The sequence below is a fragment of the Anoplophora glabripennis genome, unplaced genomic scaffold, assembly GCF_000390285.2.
Source record: "Anoplophora glabripennis isolate ALB-LARVAE unplaced genomic scaffold, Agla_2.0 scaffold623, whole genome shotgun sequence".
Taxonomy (NCBI): domain Eukaryota; kingdom Metazoa; phylum Arthropoda; class Insecta; order Coleoptera; family Cerambycidae; genus Anoplophora; species Anoplophora glabripennis.
In genome coordinates, this window is record NW_019416726.1 from 164,063 (window position 1) to 184,650 (window position 20,588).

General features: G+C 32.3%; 1 protein-coding gene across 6 annotated transcripts in view; it reads right to left on the reverse strand.

Moving 5' to 3' along the window:
* LOC108909914 (disks large 1 tumor suppressor protein) overlaps positions 1 to 20,588 on the reverse strand; it is a 215,581-nt gene that overhangs the window by 98,834 nt on the left and 96,159 nt on the right. For 5 of the 6 annotated variants that reach the window (XM_023455318.1, XM_023455316.1, XM_023455317.1 and 2 more), the window contains one exon: positions 11,779 to 11,814. The exons of the other annotated variant lie outside the window; for it this stretch is intronic. In XM_023455318.1, coding sequence (XP_023311086.1) covers positions 11,779 to 11,814 — 36 coding nt within the window. The remainder of the gene's footprint in view (positions 1 to 11,778; positions 11,815 to 20,588) is intronic. 6 annotated transcript variants of the gene reach the window in all.

The window sequence follows — 20,588 nt, forward strand, 5'->3', positions numbered from 1 at the left end:
AAAAATACGTTTTTTTATCGGATAATCGGATGTCTCAATTTTCCCTAAATTAAACTTAATCAGCTGAGCTGAATGATCAGATAATCCATTATTTAGAACTACAGCTTTTTTAATTGACCCTTCCCTACGAATATTGCTGCAGATATAATCAAGGCCACTGCTAAATCTTGTCGGATGACCAATAAGGTTTACTATATTGTAAGAATCAAAAATGTCAAACAATTGGAGCTTAGCTATGCTATTAGACAGAAAGTCAATATTAAGATCTCCACATAATATTACTATGGTTTTAGAGTTCACAATACTTCTTAAAACAACTTCCAACTGATCAAAAAAGATACCCAAGTCGCCATCAGGTGATCTATATATCGAAATTATTTTTAACTTAGAATTATCATTTACATCCATTTGCACACCAACAACTTCAAAATGTTTTTCAGTAGACATACGCTGAAGAGAGGGTATTTCACTTATATTATTTTGAATTGACAGTTTACAGCAAATCAATACACCGCCATGACTTTTGACAGATCTACAAAAAATGGTTGCAACTCTATATCCTTGGATAACCACAGATTCAATTTCAAAATCTCTACACCAATGCTCAGTTATGCAAGCTATGTAAACACTGAGTTTCTTAAATTCCAATTCAAATCGGCAGACCTTTTGACAATAAAATTGTTCGACATCATAAAGGCGAGGTAGATTTGTAATGAGGATTTACATTTAGTAAGCCCAAAAAAGTATAAGGATGGTATAGTCTTTCCGATCTCAATTGAAGAACCAAGAGGTTGGCAGTATGTACCAGGTTCGGTCGCTGACGCAGCAACTCGGCATTGAAATATTTAAAAAACTTGTTCCCATATTTATTTAGCCATACCCATATACAGGTCCGGTCGAACTAAACGAGGAAGTCGTAGAAATGTATACGTCCAGTTGAAAAGGGGCGCGCGGGCAAACGGCGTATAACAAAGCCGCACTGGGCGACTGGGCAATAAATCTCAGTTGTTGACGAGTGGTTGACAAATTGCCTAGCAGTGCAGTGCAGCAATAGGGAATTCGGAGTCATTCATATTACAAGCGCGAAAGGGAGAAATAAGAGGGATATTTTGTTTACTAATATTATTACATGAACTTAGGTCTGGAAACGCTTCATTTAGGATTTAGGATATACAGGATGTCAGATTTAAAAAAATAAATTAATTACTTACATTTTTTTTAATAACTCTCGCCTACTTTGAGTTAAATTCATGAAATTTTGTATGCGGAGGTTTCTTGGGGCAGCAAATTCAAATTTTATGGACGATTGGCTGTATCTCCCAGAGGGCGCCACAAGCGACCATTAGGATCCTTTTAAATCATTCAATAATTCAACTTTTTTGTGCCATGGTGTACGTTATTTCGGAATAGAAAAACATTTTCCCCTATCTTTTCTACTTAAGAAATGTACACCTTATTGAAGTCTCTGTTAAAAACTGATCTAAAGATGATGATGCATGCAAATTATGTATTAGAGTGCTAATTATGTATCAGCTTCGTCAGTAAAAAGCATTATTGGAACTAGTTGACGATTAGCGTTAATTTATTCACAAAATTCCAATCTTCTGGCATGATCTCTTGGTTGAAAATTTTTTACGTTTTAAATGTGGAAAGGATACAAGTCTTGTTTGGGTAATGTACATTTTTTTTTCATTGGTATTTTGGTTATCCGCTCTTTCAAAATGATAATGATTATTTGGAAGAAAACCGGATTCACGTAATTTGGTAAATGTGTTAAAAAACACCCTTGCATTTGGAACCGTTCTCCGATATTCTCTACGAGTAACCCACGAATTTCCATTGGAAAAACCGTACCAAAATAACATGCATTCTCACTATGCGTAAATATGTGTGGCATTTTTAAAACCTGCATACAAACATAATGAAACCTCCGCATACAAAATTTCATGAATTTAACTCAAAGTTATTAAAGAAAATGTAATTAGTTTTTTTAATTTGACATCCTGCATATCCTAAACAAAGCGTTTCCAGACCTAAGTTGTTAGGAATTTTTTTGCTTAAAATTGAACGTAGAATAACATACTGAAATATGTACATCTCCTACCGAAACACCCTGTATACAAATTATTATAATTTTTTACCTTTGGCAGAAAACTTTTTTAGGGGCGCCTAAACTCATTAAATTTTATTGCTAGGCGTTTTTATACATGTTCAACTAACTTCGGAAAAACTATATATTTCTACGCTCACACGGTTTTTCCCGATTTAACCTTGAAATGGCCTTGACACTGACATAATAGAGTTAAACATATACCGGATTCCGAATCAGTAACCCCAAAAACTCCTTTAACCATAAACACATTTTGTACCAAATATATATATGCACTCCAAGCAAGCATAAAACAAACAGATTAAAATATTCCAATACTGATGAATTTTTTCTCGGAAAATATGCTTCTTATCGAAAAATTGATAGACACCTTTTACTTAAAAATCCATGCAGAATCCGACAATATATTTTTATTCTTCAATATTTTAAAGTTGTTAATACTCGATCGGCCATCTTGAATTTTGAAAATCTAACGCTGGATTCGGATCAGCAACCCCAAAAACGTATAAGAAAAGTAACATTTTTTTGCATTACCTTTTTTTTCGCGATAAGACCTTGAACTGACCTGATCAGGTTAAACGGACTCAGATTCGGATTCAGAAACTCCGAACACATAAGGACGTCATGGTATGGTCTTTCGGACTTTTTTGTTGTGGCGCGTTATTCAAAATTTTCAAGTTAGTATTTTCATAGACGGTAAACTGGTTGAAATTTTCCAGTTGCACGACCCGCTTGATTGCCAGATTTGATTTCGTGCGACTTTTATTTATGGGATCGTTTGAAACAGACAGTGTATTTCACTGTAGGTAATACGGTTGAGGCACCACGAGAACGAATAACGAAAAATCGCAGTAATCTAGATATCCTGGTAAGACAGAAATTTTCAACGTTGTACAAGTATGTGCAATTATGTCTTGATAATAAGATTTGGACATTTATTGTAACTTAATTTAGTAAATAACTGTCGATCTATCGAAATAACAACGTTGATTTCTTTTTTGGGGAGTAGAGTTTGTTATTTTTTACTTTTGATCATTTTTTTACTTATCTAATTAGTTTATTACAAATTTAATTATTTTACAGTAATAACCGAATTAATTCTTTATCTTTATGCACCAGTGGCGGGTTTAAAATTTGAAAAAGTGTATTTTTATAAAAATTAGGTTTTCTAAAAAAATTATTATCAATAAAAAGGTTGTTGCTTTTGATGAGTTAAAACACGCGTTAAAAATTTTGGCACCTATTTCTTGAATCCCCTGTATTGTCTGCACAAATATTCTTATCTTGACCCCAAATTCCGAGTGGTTCAAATTTGTCAATATTCAAGGGTTACTGCGAATCTGTGATAGATAGAGCAAATCTGATGAGCTCCAGAGCTCCATGAGCTGAGTCCGGAGCTTTTTTTCTGAGAAAATAACAACCGCATCTCTCTATCTGTTTTCGAGCTACAGGGCGTTTCTCGATTTTTAGCTAAACCGACTGGTGCTTTTTCTCGTTTCCCTTTTAATGTATTTTAAAAAGATTTAAACATTCTACAGACACTTTTTTGAGATACATTCGATGGCATAAGTATAAACGTAACAATATTTTTAGTTTTAGCGATATGACTTTTGTTTTTTTATGTGAAACACCCTGTTTTTTTTCAAAAACGGAAAGAGGGCAGATTTGCTCGAAAATGGTAACAGATAGAGATGCAGATTGCACCATTGTTATTTTCTCGAAAAAACAGATCTGGACTCGTCTATCGCTCTATCTATGACAGATTCGCAGTAACCCTTAAAAACCGAGCAATTTGAGCCACCTGGTACATATAGTATCGGTACACCCCGTATAAAACTTTTATCGACCTCCGACTAGTTTTATTTACTTAAAATTATCCGCATCCTTATGCTCGAAGCGATTATCCCACTGGTTCCGCCACACCCCCCCATATTTCCATTTGGCAATTCCCCAATTCCATTAAATAATAATACATTATTTATCTCCGTTCCTTTTAAATTCGTCCCATAAATCCGAATTTCCAATTTTGTTTACGCTACTCGCCCGAGCGGGCTGTTTACTTACGTTCCGCCTAATGAAAAGCATATTAAACAAAATTATTTCACGGGACGGAATTTATACGCGATCTTGTATTATTACGGCGGATCTAAATTATTTATTTCTAATTTTATATTAACGATCTTGGCAGGCGCACAAGGTTTTAATCCAGAACGGCGGATCCAAGCGGTGGTACGAGGCGATCCGTTATTTTTAATTCGGACATAAATCTGGCCATCGCCTTTCCGTTCTATTTAGACGATTTATCAGATGTATGTGCCCGGTATGGTTTCTATCCGAGAAAATGCGGCGAATTTAGAAACAAACGCCAAATAAAATGTGGAAATAGGCCAGTCATTCTACGGTAAAAAGAGCGATTTCAAGAAGAAATTGGTAGCAGCAATCTGGCGACGGGATCTTGTTAGGGGGGGATAGTGAATGAAAAATACATAAATTAGTACAGCCAATTTTGCCTCCACTCCGAATAAACAATGGTCAACGTAGTCAAAATGAGGTTTTTCTCAAATATAATTTTTCAGAGGCAAGATAGAGAAAAAGTCACATGAAAGTTGTTATAATCGACGACATACATAATAAACAATAATAATCTAAAAATAATCAATATCTTCTTTGATGTTTTCTAACAATTAAAAAAGTAGACGTCCAATTTAAAATCAGTAGAGTACTTAGTTACCAGAACATGACAATTTTAATAATATGAAAAATAAATCAAGTCGACAAGATTCAATTTTTTTTTAGATTTTGGTTAGTAAATCGAAAAACTAAGCGATACAACATACGATGTTTTCAAACACGAAAAATGAGCAGTCAAACGTTAAAATACAGTAGTTACAGAGATATGACTGGATACATACAAACGCACAGTTAATAAAAACCAACCCCGGGGGGATGAAATTTTCGAGCAGGCACGATTTTGAATCTGTTTTTTTAAGCACGCGCTGGTTATCCCCCCCCCCACGCAGACTGAACGAGCTAAGAAAATTAACTTCCACTTTGAGTTACTATGTTTTTTATTTATTCATGAATCTTAGTGGAGTTGGATGCATCATAAAGTTTAGACCTTTGTGCATATATAGCATTCATTTCAGACCTTAATGTTTATAAACAATGGAGCTGTGATTTAAAAAAAAAATGGCTATCTCGGCCCAGAAAGGGCGTAGGGCATATTTTTTTTCAAATTCTTTGTTTTTTTACCAGCTATCCAGCGATATGACTGTCGTGTTCCTGAGACCAGTAGTTCCGGAGTTACTTCTATTTATTTATAAAAAAAATACCCATTTTTTGCATTGAAAAAAATGCAACAAAATTGAAAAAAAAACATTTTTTTTAACATAACATGATTCTCAGACTTTTAACTATTTCTTCTTTTAACTTTTTAACTATCATTTCCCGGCGTTTAAATTGATTTTTATGAACTCACTGACCCAGCTCAATCGTTTAAAAAAAATCATGTTTGGGATAAACAAATGAATTTATTCATAAACTATTGGACCGATCGGGCCCAATCTGTGGCCACATATAAAGGGTTATAATACCCTCATTTTTAGTAGATTAAATGATGTATAAAAAATGAAATTGTAGGTTTTTTAATACCTACGACTTTCACGTGAAGACCTTTTCTCTATCTTGCCTCTGAAAAATTATATTTGAGAAAAACTTCATTTTGACTACTTTGACCATTGTTTATTCGGAGTGGGGGCAAAATTGACTGTACTAATTGTATGTATTTTTCATTAACTATCCCCCCTCCCTAATGACTGGACTAAAACGTAACCTACAAAAATGATCTCATGGTATTTCAAGAGGTATCCCGTCTTTACTGAAAGTTTTTTTATTCACGTCATTATTAACAAATAAAAAAACATTCACAGGCTTCAATATTTGTTACTTCTTTAAGTAAGGACATTTTGAGAGTAATATTTAAAGAATACACTTAGAAACATAAAAATTGACAAATATAAAATATAACTAAATAGAATGGGGTGTTTGCCATCTTTTCACATGTTTCCATAAAATCAGATAACGTGGCGAAGAACCTGTATTTTTTTTATTTGTATGTAAACTGAATCTGTTAACACGAAGCTCAACTAAAATGTCATGCCACTGTTCTTCTACTGAGTAATAGAGAAACAGAGAGGTGTAACAAATAAATTTTTCATAATAACATGTTGATATACATCACGAGTTGATAATAATTTTTTAAATCAAAGAATAATTTATACAGGGTGATTCACTCATAGTGTCATTAATTTTAGCCACGTACCTATTCAGAAGCCCTAAAAAGACAGGAAATCGAAAAGAAAATTTTACTCGACCCAACCTAGATAGGTTGGTATAGTCTTTCCGATCTCAATTGAAGAACCAAGAGGTTGGCAGTATGTACCAGATTCGGTCGCTGAGGCAGCAACTCGGCATTTAAATTTTTATTGTTAACTACAAAATTTCCTCAAAAAGTAACGAATTTTAAGGCATAACTTTTCGAACCAAAAATAAACAAGTGCCCGCAGACACTTCATTTTAAGCCGAAATAATCGTTTGAAGAGACAAATGTTAGTTATATGATCTAATTCAAATGTTTTTTAATAAAATATGTTTAATTCACTTTGAACATTCTGTATCATAAAAAATGAACATTCTGTGTACAAATATTTATATGAACATTTTTTTTTGATAATATGTGACGTAATTTGTTGCCATTAAAGTTTATTCAAGAATTTTAATAGCATTATGTATTATCTATACATGATAACAATGTAGGTAAATTCTTTTGAAAGATTTCAAATAATGTCTTTTTTTATCCCTAAAATGAAGTAAATACTTAAATGAAATTTTACGCAGTTTTTAAAAATCAATTTGGTAAATAAATTTTACAATAATTACTTCAGAAATATTGAATTTTCTTAGAGCTTATCGTTTTTATATAAAAAAAAACATGGATTCATTAAGTGTATCCAATTTTGATAAAACATTTAAACTTAATTATAATTCCTAAAGCGAAAAAGTTATTTAATTATAAGCATAGTTAAATAAGTTTTAAATACAGAAATTATATTATTAAACAGGTGCAAAAATTTTCATGAATATCTAACCCCTTCATACAATTATATTGCAACTAATGGCGTCCCTCAAGGATCAAATTTGGGACCTATATTATTTCTGTCTTCGCCAATGATTTATGTGATGCATTTGATTATAATAGATTGGTGTTTGCATATTGCCTATATATTTCTATCACAAACGTGTTGTGTAACAAGAACAAATTATATTATTGCTAAATTAGTATAGCTATTAAAAATTGTTTTTATTTAAACATTTCCAAATAAAAAAATATAACATTTTGTTGTGTCAATTACTTTGCAATATTATTTTAGTGTTGCACTTCAAGCGGTATATTATTAGACGTTTATTTTGATCAACTCACATTTAATAATCATATTAGTAATATCGCACATAATGAACAAGATTTTATTACCCGCAATTGTAAAAATTTCACTGACATTCCTGCTGCGTATTTTAAGATTAATTAATGTGGAATTCTATATACATACTGGTATTTATCCGATATTAAAAAATTTAGGTAAATTGCCTAAAATTGTATTTCTAACTAAAAATTCCTATAATTCCTTCTGTGGGGTAAATCATTTTGGAGTTATTTTCAATTTATTCAACTATGTAGCAGGCTTATATTAAATTTAAAAAAAAATGATAACTCAAAAATGACTCGGTTTTAGAATAAAATAGAAGATATCTTTTTTGTTGGAAATACTTACTGGATAATTAGAAACTGGTTCCCGATACATTTTTATAAGAACTTTCTTTATTAATTTATAACGCAGAATCCACCATTAAAGTTTGGTCGAGTATGTCATTGACACCCTGTATAAGTTATAGCAAAGAATGACTGCTCTGATATTGATATATTAGCTCCTAGACTTGCTACTAGACAAAATAATACCTTCCTTTGTCAAAGAGCTCTAACAAATTTATGTTAATTTTGTTTAAACCACCAGTTGATTTAATTTGAACTAATGCAAATAAAACATGCCATGTTTGTGGTATTTTTGTTGAAGTGCTATTCAATTAACACGTAAATGCAGAGTAAACATTTAAATATTATTTTTCTAACTTCACTGAACTGAACACATTTATACGCAGTTGTGGTTTATACACTAATCTACATTAACGCAAAAAATTAAATTTTTCTGTGATTTTTGACACTGCATTTAGGTGAAAAATTGTCATTTTTTTCAGCTAAGCCATTGCATGGACCAGATAGTTTATACAGGGTGTCCCGTAAAGTATGTTACAAACTTTGGGTGGTGATAGTACATAAAAAAAATATGACTAAAAACTCTAATAAACATAACCTCTTAAACGCAGCGTTTTGAAGTTATAGGCCTTAAAAGGTGCAACTACAAAAGTAGTTTTTGTGACGTAACTCTTTGTTGGAAAAAGAAAACATAATGAAATTTTCAGGGACTAGTCAGCTTTAGGAAGCCAATAAATAATGTGGATATTAATAAAATTGAGAAAGCGGAAGGGTGTTTTTTTATCACCCTGTATCCTATTTTTTGCCAAAAAAAATTTTTCTGCAAAGATACAGCAAATATCATAAGATTTTTAGAAAGACCATTGAATTTAGAAATTTTTTTGTCTCTTGCATTTTTTATGTAAAATGATTAGTTTTCTAATAAATTTACAAAATGCAAAGGGAGTTTACTCACCGCTAGGTGTTAAATTTGACGTATTCAAAAAGTAGGCGCCTGTCACTTTTAACATAGTTGACATTTGTTACCATATTTTAATCGTGTCTGTTGACGAATTATTAATTTGTGAGTACAATGGCGGATAACAATCGTTTTACTAATCAAGAATATGCCGAAATGCATTTTATTTATGGATTATGTAATGGAAATGCAACAGCTGCTCGAAGAACATACATAGAACGTTATCCGCAGAGACGTCAGCCGTCTACACAATTATTTACTCGGATTCACAGACGGATTATTGAAACTGGTAGTGTGGTACCCCGTTACATACATTGTGGTAGAATTGCTAGAAGACTACCCGCGCAAGATGAACAAATTTTGAGATCTTTTGAACAAAATCCGGGAGAAAGTGTGCGAAGGGCAGCTAATCAGTTACAGCTTTCCAGAATGTCAGTTTGGCGTGTTTTGAAGGAAAACGGCCTTTATGCCTACCATCTCCAAAAAGTGCAACATTTAATGCCTGAAGATCTTCCCCGACGCCTAGAATTCTGCCGAATAATACTTAACCATCACCAACATAATGTGGAATTTATTAGCTCCATTTTATTTACCGATGAAGCCACCTTTACACGAGATGGTTTACTGAACTTGCACAATGCACATGCATGGTCAGACGAAAATCCTCATGCTACCATTGATAGTCATCACCAACACCGATTCTCAGTCAACGTATGGGCTGGAATAATAGGTGACTATTTGCTCGGGCCTTTCTTTCTACCTCAAAGGCTTGATGCAGTAGAATATTTAAACTTCCTAGAAAACCATCTCCCTGAGTTAATGGAAAATGTTCCTTTAAATTTGAGACAATACATGTGGTACCTCCATGACGGGGCACCTGCGCATTTCAGTGTTCATGTTAGAGAGTATCTACATATGCGGTTTCCTAATCGATGGATTGGAAGAGGATATAATGCACCAATAGCCTGGCCACCGCGATCACCGGACTTGAATCCTGTCGATTTTTATCTTTGGGGACACGCGAAATCTCAAGTTTATGCAACCCCTGTTGATACAGAAGATCAACTTAGACTGCGAATTGTAGAAACCTTTAATTTAATAAGAAATAGTCTATTCATATTCCAAAGAGTCAGATTTAACTTTATAAAGAGACTGACAGCATGTATCGATGCAGAAGGAGGTCAATTTCAACATTTATTATAATAACATATTTTGTTTTAGTTCTGTTTTGGTTACTTAATTAAAAAAATTATTTTGGAAATTGATTGTATTCTTAAAAATTCACTAGGCTTAAGAAATGTATGTAAATAATTCGGAAGCACTCATCTCTCTGCATTTTGTAAATTTACTAGAAAACTAAACATTTTACATAAAAAACACAAGAGACAAAAAAATTTCTAAATTTAATGGTCTTTCTAAAAATCTTATGATACTTGCTGTACCTTTGCAGAAAAATTTTTTTTAGCAAAAAATAGGATACAGGGTGATAAAAAAACACCCTTCTGCTTTCTCGATTTTATTCATATCCGCATTATTTATTGATTTCCTAAAGCTGATTAGCCCCTGAAAATTTCATTAAGTTTTCTTTTTCCAACAAAGAGTTACGTCATAAAAACTACTTTTATAGTTGCACCTTTGAAGGTCTGTAACTTCAAAATGGTGCGTTTAAGAGGTTATGTTTATTAGAGTTTTTAGTCATATTTTTTTATGTACTATCACCACCCAAAGTTTGTAACATACTTTACGGGACACCCTGTATATTCAGCTTCAATTTCCTTTTTTTTTTTAAATTTCGACACGACCATTTTTCATCGAAATATCGGACTTTTAATGCAAAAGGATCCTTTTGTCTTCAATCATCGATATCTCGGCGACAAATGGTCGTACAGAGAATTGAAGGACAGTTTCGAATACTGGAATAAATTTCCTATAACATGCTGCTGCAACTTTTCGGAAAAAAATTTTTTTCATCTTTTACACGAATTTTAAGAAACAGGAAAAAAATGGTAATTTATGGTTTTTTTAGAAAATTGACGGCTAAATTAGAAATATTCACGAAATGACTAATGTTAAACATGACTTTTATAGTTCGATATACCCAGAAGAACCCTGTGAAGTTTCATCTCGATCTGGCGAACCGTTTCTTTGTTTCAAACAGTCAAACTTTTGATAAAAGTTATTTGCGGTAAAAATGTGAGAAAACCTCACGACCATTTTTTACCTAAATACAGTCTGTCAAAAATCACGGAAAAATTTCGGAAATTCTTTTGACACTTTAATTTTTTGCATTAGTTTATTAACTGGATATTTCAATCGAGATTGAAAATGTTTAAGGACTCGATAGTGTAACGTTATGATGATAGGAAAATCTACAGTATATGGGTAGGGTTAAACTTTCGAAATGTAACAAACGTTTGCGACCGCTGGGCGCGGGGGTGGTTCGATCGGAGTGACTTTAGTGTCGAGGCAGAGCATTCCACGATTACGAAAACGGCAATGGGGAGGACAATGGTGAATTCTACATTTTGACTATATTTATAAGATTCTAAGTGCTTTGTAAGTGAACTTAGTGTTAAAACATTTGTGTGTACCGATGGCAAAAAAAAGAAATGCCATGAAACTTGACGCACATCTGGTAGGTTGGAGCTTGAATGAGTACTGAAGCCGCCTCTACCTCTTTTCTATTATTTCTGGGTAACATTTTAGTAATTAATTATGGAAATGAGTATTTTAGCGGACTTACTAAGTTTATTAAGTGTGAAAATAAGATGCGTTCTTGTGTATTCGCAAATGACCCTAATCTGTTTTTAAGAACTGTCGAGCCGCCACTGCTCTATACTATATGCTACTTAAATGTATTCAGTTCGATATCTGTATACTTACAGGTTTGTCCCCGGAACCTAACAGAGGTGAGTGTGCCTGAAACAAGGAGAATTGAAGTTAGTTACGCTCCAGTTCTGACAAACATTGATCTATTCTTAACTGGTATCACGTTTTAAACAGATACAAGGCGGGTACCTAAGTACCTAGAAGTTGTCTGAATAATTTAATTTAGGTACTGCTGTTTTTTTAGAATGAAGGTCTAGGCACATTTTTTTTTCTGGCATCTTAAATTCAATTTTCTCTTCAAACCGGCCTGTCGAAATATTTGAATAATTTATAGCATTTTAAATGTCCCTCACGCTTTATTCTCTTCCTCGGAATTGTACAGACAACCGGGCGTGTCTCAGATTACGTATTTCTCGCACCTTCAGAGATTTTCCACGGTCTCCAGTCGCGTATGAAAATCTAAATTGAGCGTAGAATGCCCCCGCTGCATTCTAAAACAACCTTCGGGTTCTGACTATAACGAGTAAAATACATGCACAGCGAAAACTGCTACTGTATTTCCAAAGAGGGCCTCATATTTGTCCGCTATTACTTTAAATCAATATTAACTCTAATTGACTTCTATCAGTATCATTTATGAGTAAATATTATATTTGATTAGAATACATTTGTTAGGTGGAATTTGCTACAAATTGAAATTGATTTTTTCGGAATATTGTAATTATTTGTCATGTTACAGTGTTTAAACTACAATTAGTCCAGTTGCTAAAGGTTTTGAGATGGCAGTAATTCCACTTGCACAATTTTTTCACGTGATGAGGAAAAAAAATTTTTCTGCGCGGGAGGAAACCCGGAAAATTCGGAAAATGGCTGACACACCGCAAAAAAAGTATTTCGTGAATAACTTGAAAAGTATTGAGAATTTCACAAACATGCAAAGGATAAACTTTGTAGAGCAAAAAATTCTCTACAAATAAGGTTTCTATTGATTTTTTCGTACAGTACGTTATTTAAGAGATACTTAGGAATTTACATAAAATGACTATTCTTATGCAAAACAGTCACAAAAACACATACTTCAAAGCGGCGCTGCACTAAATGTGCGACTATTTCGTTTGTTGATGACAATGCATGAAACAAAGTTTGCTCGAAACGAGGAGCTTCATACTTTCCTTCTATGTGCTATTTTATAGAGAAAAATAATTCCTTCCATAAGAAAACTATGTGGGATCATCTCAATTGGCAGTCGAACTTTGCGTTTTTTTTACAAAGTTAATGGATAACCAATCAACTATTAAAGCAAATTGGTCAAATATTTAGAAATATAAAATCAACCGAAATGCGACATGCATTTTGTATGAATCGATCCCGGCAAAAATTTGTCTGTGTTTTATTTCATTCACATTTTAAGGCTTATAAGTACTGGCTTCACTTTTTTTCTTCTAGCCCGGAGAAAATTCTATTGTGTGTCTCACTATATACCGGGTGGGACATTTATCTTGAGACAAAATGCCTAATATCTCGGTTGCACTCGATTATTTCGAAAAAAGTTTCAGACAAAAATTGTAGGGCACCGAGGCCCATATTATGACCTCCGCTCTAGACCGGAAGTAGTATTTTAGACCGGAAGTTGTTTTTTTTAAATGAAAACACCCATTTTTTATCACGGATTTTGATTGAAAAAGGAAAAAAAACTTTTTGCTCATATTATTTTTTCGATTTAACCCATAATTTTATGGGTCATAAAAAACAAAATAAAAGTTCGGATCATTTTTTTTAAATGTTTCATACAAAAGTTGTAGGGTAAAAAGAGGACTCTCTGGACATAACCTTGAAAATGAATTTCACCTTGACTTTAAGGTCGCTTGAGGCACAAACACAAAATTTTAAATGGGACCCTCTTTTTACAAGAGCGGGAAGTTTTACAATAAAATATAACTTAACTCAAGAACAAGATCAGATATCAAGGTCATTTTAAAGTCGAAAAACTGTATAATTATTAACTACTTTTAAGCACTACCCAGCAATAAAGACGTAGTTTTTTATTCCCTTTAGGGTGCTTGTTTTCGGTGAAATTAAGAATTTCTTCAGATTTCTGAAGATTTTTATAATTTGTTGAAGACTGAAGTGTATTTGATCTTCAAACGACCTTGAAGTCAAGGTCAAGGTCATTTTCAAGGTCATGTCAAGATAGCCCCCTTTTCACCTTACAACTTTTGTACGAAACATTTTCCGTTGTCTGAAGATTCTTGTTTTATTATTTGTTTTTTTTTGCAGTTTTCTGGCCATTTCCCTAATTTTCCCGGTGAATAAATTTAAAAATTACTTACTTGTTTATAATCTATATAGAATAATACGTAATTTTAAATTTAAATTGTTATACCTAGTTTGAAAGTAGTTAGTTTAAATTAAATAAACGAACAGTAAGTCTTACACGTTTCAAGATTATGTACCTAATATTAAATTTTATGAACAATAAATATTAAATAAACTATTACTGCTACAAATGCACCGAAATAAATAAGAACATACTTATTTTAATATTAATGTGCCTTCATCCGTTACCAGCAAACTTATTAAACTATTTAGTTAAAAGGAAACAAACTTGTAACATATTTTAATTTGTGCATTAATGATTAATTCTTTGACTTTTCGGCATACTGGAAGGATACTAATCGGACATAAATCTTTACGTTAACATTTATGTAAAACATTGCTTTTTTCAGCAAATCACTACTCTTGTCGGAGAAAAAAAAGCTTTTCGATGCATTAAAAAGTAACGGAAAAATTTCAGCAACAGGTGTAGAAAGAATCAACTTGTCTTAATGTGTCATGTTNTAACGCAAAAATTTCAGCAACAGGTGTAGAAAGAATCAACTTGTCTTAATGTGTCATGTTTTTTAGATCACACAAATAAACAAAAATGTCATATTATTAGCTATTATTTGGAAAACGTCAAGGATTTATAAAGCGAATCGATAAATAAATGTCTAGCTTACTGGCCACATTGCTATCGAATGAGTTGGGAATATGTGCCAATATTTATATCGGTCATTGTGTAAGAATAGAAATAGAAAGATAGTAATTTTAGAACTGTTAAAATATACTATATAGTTAGAAATATCCTACTACCGTCTATTTTAAAAACATATCTGTGGTAAATGGAATGAATAGGATTGGTTCACATCTTCGAAATGCATTTTTTCAAAATACTTATAGGTTTTTTCGATGATATACCTACATTTTTTGACAGTCACTAATGCTCATTATTGATTTTATAACTTGAACTAAGATTAAATTGGAAACACTCGGTATGCAATATCCGAGGTAATATCGATATGAGAATTATTTCAGAGCTAGACCTAGACATATCCCACATGTTGCTCACGAGAAACGGGGTCGGGACTTACGAGCGAAACTAATGGTTTCAGTGATAAATTCTAGCTCGAATCCAGAGGTTCAGAGCAGAAACATTTATTAATTTTAAAGGGTAAAACTCGGTGCATCCCAAAGGCAATATAAGTAGCCGGGGATCTCGAATGTTATATATGTTATAGTTAAAGACAAACGTGCCTTGAGGGAGAAAACTGCTATTGTCTTTCCAACGACAACTATTTCTTTGAACCAATATTAATTACAATTAATTTATATCAGAATTTTCAAGCAATGAAAAAAATTATATGATTGGATACCTTAATATTACAGGTAGTACAGTCATTGAAGCTTTTTACCTCCGAATTCTTTGAAACTGAACCGATCGACTTGAAATTTGGCAGATAGTTAGAGAAAAGGTCAATGAACATTAGTGACATAGCGCCGATTGACGCTTCCACCCTGTTGGGAGTTGACACCCCATCTCGGGGGAGGATTTTTTTTCAAAATGGAAATGGAAATCGATAGAGAATCAAATTTCGAGCAAAAAATATTTGAAGAATTTTTTCGAGAAATCAATAGTTTTTTAGTTATTCACGATTGAAAACTTGGAATTTTTAGTGAAAAAAAAAAACACTTTTTCAAAGTATTTTTGTGTAAGTGTAATGAACAAAAATGTAGCTTATAAATAAACAAAGAAAATCGTTTTTTAAAAAGTGTTGTACGTCCTATACAAAACGAAATATGGTTAGTGGAAGGGGACGTGTTTTGAGGGGGATCTCGGGGGAGGGGGATACTCGAATAGATGTATTCAACATCAAATAACGGAAAAAAGATTCATTTTACGTGTATAACGCTGCGGGAGTTTTTTGTAGTACTTAAAAAGACCTTCAAAATGAGTACTTATAAAAGTTAATTAGAGCAAAATTGAAGGAGTTATCGTCAAAAACAGATGGGTTGCTCAAATTTTTTAAGAAAAATTGAGCAGTAAACGCTGTACCATTTCCATCAGAATTAAAATTAATCGTAGACCCTTTACAGTTAGTTTTGTTTTAGTGTTTTTCATACGATCCTGAAGTTAGACCGGTTTAGAATGCGTATTTTTTTAATAATGTACGGTAAAAGTTGAAAACGTATTTTTCATTATTCAAAAAAAATTGCCTTATTTATATAATAACTCTGAAACTATGAAAGATACGTAAAAAATGATAGACAACAAAAATGTAGCTTTTTTTTCAACAAATATTTTGTTTTTTTTATTCCTATAGCATAAAAAATAAAGGAGATATCGCCGCTTGAAGTATCCATTTTAGTGAAAAAACGACCTGTCTCGAGCCCTTCGATCCTTTCCCTTTAAAAAACGAAGGACTTAAAAGGTTTTATATGCAAACGATCTTACAGCTCTTGAAATTATCTTTAAAATGCTTTTTTGTAGGATACTATAGCTTCAAAATTAACCGAGTTATGGTAAAAAAACCAATGACATTTTTTCGGAGCAAAATAGGATTTCTCATTTTTATATGTTATATTATATATTATACAAATAAAATAAGTAAAAAAATTTAGTGTGATTATTTATATGCAGCGTAGCAATTTTTTTATGATTGATTATATTTAAAAATCGATTATAATAAAAATATTTTACATTAATATTGGTAAAAGGGTAGTTTATAAGAGTTGAAAATGGCAAAAGTAAAATATTCTTTCATAAACAATATAAGGGAATTTTTATTTTAAATTATTGCACAATTATAGCATTCCAAGATTTAAAACGTAATTTTTTATCATTTTTTTAGCACAGGGGTGATTTATAAGGGTTGAAAAGTGTTATGAGATACAAATTCTTTCATAAGCAATGAGGGAATTTTTATTTTAAATAATTGCACCGTTAAAGCATTCCAAGCTTTTAAAAAGTAATTTTTTATCATTTTTGTCAATACAGGGGTGGTTTTTAGGGGTTGAAAGGGAAAAATTCTTTTATTAGCTATAAGGTAACTTTTATTTTAAATAATTGCACGATTTAATCATTCCAAATCTTTAAAAAGTAATTTTTTATCATTATTTTTTGCATAGGGGTAGTTTTTAAGGGTTAAATAAAGGGTCGAAAAGATCAAATATATCATAAAACATGTTCGAGAACATGGAACATTATTTAATCTTTGTGCTTGAACAAGATTTTTATCAATAAAATGCTTAAAACTTAATTTTTTCAATTTTTTTCACGTAGGGGTAGTTTTTACCCCTAAAAAACAAAAAGCGTCAATCGGGCTTATGTCACTTTTGAACTTGAGCCTAAGATGAGCCTTATTCTAAATTTTCATGCAAATCCATGCAGTTTCAAAGAATTCGGATGTTACAACTTCAATGACTGTACTAAGGGGAAATTTTAGCGTTTTATTAAAAAATAACCAGGTAAATCGGTTTTTGGACTGAGGATTCAGATTCAGCATCAGCAATTACACAAAATCTATGTACTCACGTCTCTAGTAGGTAAAGAACTTTTTTGTGGTTAATTTTTAATATCCAAGTGTGTTTTCAGTTCGTTTTTTAAGTTTTACTCGAAAAATAGGGCTTTTTTCGAAAAAGATAAGAGGGTAATAATTTGTGGAAAATTGAAAGATGAATCCGAAAATATCATGGTTGTTACTGTAAGGCAGTGGCGTACTATTTTATTTAGAAAAATATGCCACCGATACCCTGTATCTCCGTCACTAGAGCCTCTAAATTTTAGGAAAAGCCTTCAGATTATGGACAATGTTTACATAAATACATGTGGTCAATTTCAAATTATTTCCCTTACTAGATTTTAAATTATTTAAAATAAATTAAAAATATTTTTTGAAGTTTAACACCCTGTATCTTTTTAACGAAGCGTCCTAGATAAAAACTTTATAGGACCGACTCCCCTTAAAATTCACCAAAGAATACGAGGTTTCATTTTTGGTCATCATTTGTGAATCACCCTGTATACATATTACGTTACAGAATTTCAACAAGTGGTATAAACTTGGGTAATATTTGAGTAATACTTCGGTAATATTTACTTCAGCTAAAGCGACAAAGGTTTCACGATCGCTATCTTTCTTGTAAGATCACATAAAAAGCTCCAATTACTAACAGTGCAAAATAAAAAAGGGACCGTACCTCGTTCTAGAACGAGCAGAAAACTATAGTTAGATTGCCGTTACTTGAGAACTGCTAATTGAATTAATCTCTAAATTCGAAACTTTCCTCGTGAAAATTTTATTTCAGAAGATTTAAAAAGTTCAAGCCCGGCTAAATTTAATAGCGTAAAAATCACAATTAGGTTGAAACTTTTATCAGTAGCGTCACAATATCAAACTCTATCAAATCTCGAATGAAGTGAACAGACACCTCGTCAAAATCTCTAGGCCTTGTAATTTTTGGTGTCTGATGGAATTAGAATGATACGTAATTCATGTCTTCAGGGGTGGTTCTAATTTTTCCAGACATTTTTACAATAACGAAAGATAATGAAATATTTCTTGGTCGACTGAGGAAAAATATTTTTAAATACAACTTGCCGGTGGCACATTAAATTCTGAGAATGTCGTAAATTACGAGGGTTTATGCCGCTACCCAAAACAAGTAAACGCCCTCTTATCTCTGATAAAATACAGCGAGTGGGGTCTGTCACAAACAGGGTTGAGGAACTGAACTAAATGGTCTTGTCAGAATTAATCCAATTTCCTCTAGGAAGTGCGTAGAGTCATTACCACCAGATCCTTCTGTGTTTCGGACGTGGATTTAGAAATAAACGCAAACTGTGCCACCCGGGAAGACAACTTTACAAAACTGACGTGTTTAAGAGTTATTTTACTCAACATAATGTACGCTTATCTCAAGAAATTGCTCAGTTATAAATTTTTTAATCTAGTCCAGGCGGTATCTGTTTCGGGTTGGGTAAAACGCATATGATCGGAGATTTTTGTTTTAACGGCTTCTAAATAACATCAGAAACGATAATATTTCTATGCAAATAAAAAAAAACGTGGGCTTAATTGTTATTGCAAAAAAGTATAATTAAATAGCAAAAAAATTCATTTTTTTCTTGGATTTCTCGTCGACACTTAGCAACTATTCATTTTTGACAAAAATGGAAGAGGAAAAAAAGTTTTGTAATTAAATTTTGTTCGAGATAGAGTTAGTTGCAATTCGAAAAAATAATTATTGTTATTGCAAAAATCGGAAAAATCATTTAAAAAATTGCAAAAAATGCTAGTTTATTTGACACTTGAATAATACCTAAGATCATCATATTTTTCCCAATTAAACTTCTTAGTGCATAGCAATTGTAATAATTTAATGTTTTTTTCAATATTTTTTTTATTTTAAAATATGGTTTGAAAGTACTCGGAAAGACGAGAAAAAAACCTGATGATCCGCCCATTATCTTCGGAGTTATAGCCCGTGAAAGTTAACCCTTATTTACAGCAAAACTATAAGGGTATAAGGGCTGTTTTTTGAACTACTTAGTACTTTCCAGATATAAATTTTCAAAATTTGCAATCACGGCCGTCCCATTTAAAGTGTCACTCAAAGATATTCAAGACCGCGTGAAATCAATGAGATATCAGTGGTGGGGGGAGCAAACACACAGCTACTCCGATCTGAATTCTCGAGTTCAAAAATGCTCTGAGTATTGCACCCATTGCCAAGGGCAAATGTGTAAAAATGCTTACAAAACAGTGGAAGTAGACGAGTTCGAAATCGATTTTGAAGAAGACATGTCAGAAGAAAGTGCAAGTGAACTCGACAATCAGATTTCAGAGTCGTTAGAAAATGATATTTTGCAGTTGCAGGACGAGGAAATCGACGACGAAATAGATTGTGATAATACTGATGAGGCATGTGAAAAATCACCAACTAGTAAAAGAATTAGATTAGATTAAATGTAAATAAAAATTGAAATAAATAGTTTAAAATTTGAAAAATTATGAAAAGTGTGTACTGTTTATTGAAGTATCCGAAAGATTCTTATACTTTTGTTATATAAATAAAAAATAAATTTTAGATAAATATTTTAAAAGTAAACGAAAAAATTAAAATTATAATTATTCACAATTTATTTTTTTTGAAAGATTTTTAGAAATTTATCGTACAACTAAAAATTAATACCAATTTTCAGTTGTTTATTTAAATAATTATTGTTTACTTATACACTTAGGAACAGTTTTAACTTTTTCAAGGGCACATGCACATGTATACACTTGAAATGGTGGGTACTGTATACGTTATAATCACCTCTTCCATTCCGATTTGAAAAATTCTCTTGTCACCATAGCCTACTCTTATTTAAATTCACTTGCTTGTCGCAGATCTCTCGACAATAGACGCCGACGACTCGGTGATGGATGATTAGCTAGATAGTAAGCGCTAGTGGACGTTTCGGTTGCGTTGAACTGTCATTTATTTCACGCCTCGAGATCCATCCAGATAGGCGGTGGGATTAGAGCGAAGTCGGAAAAACT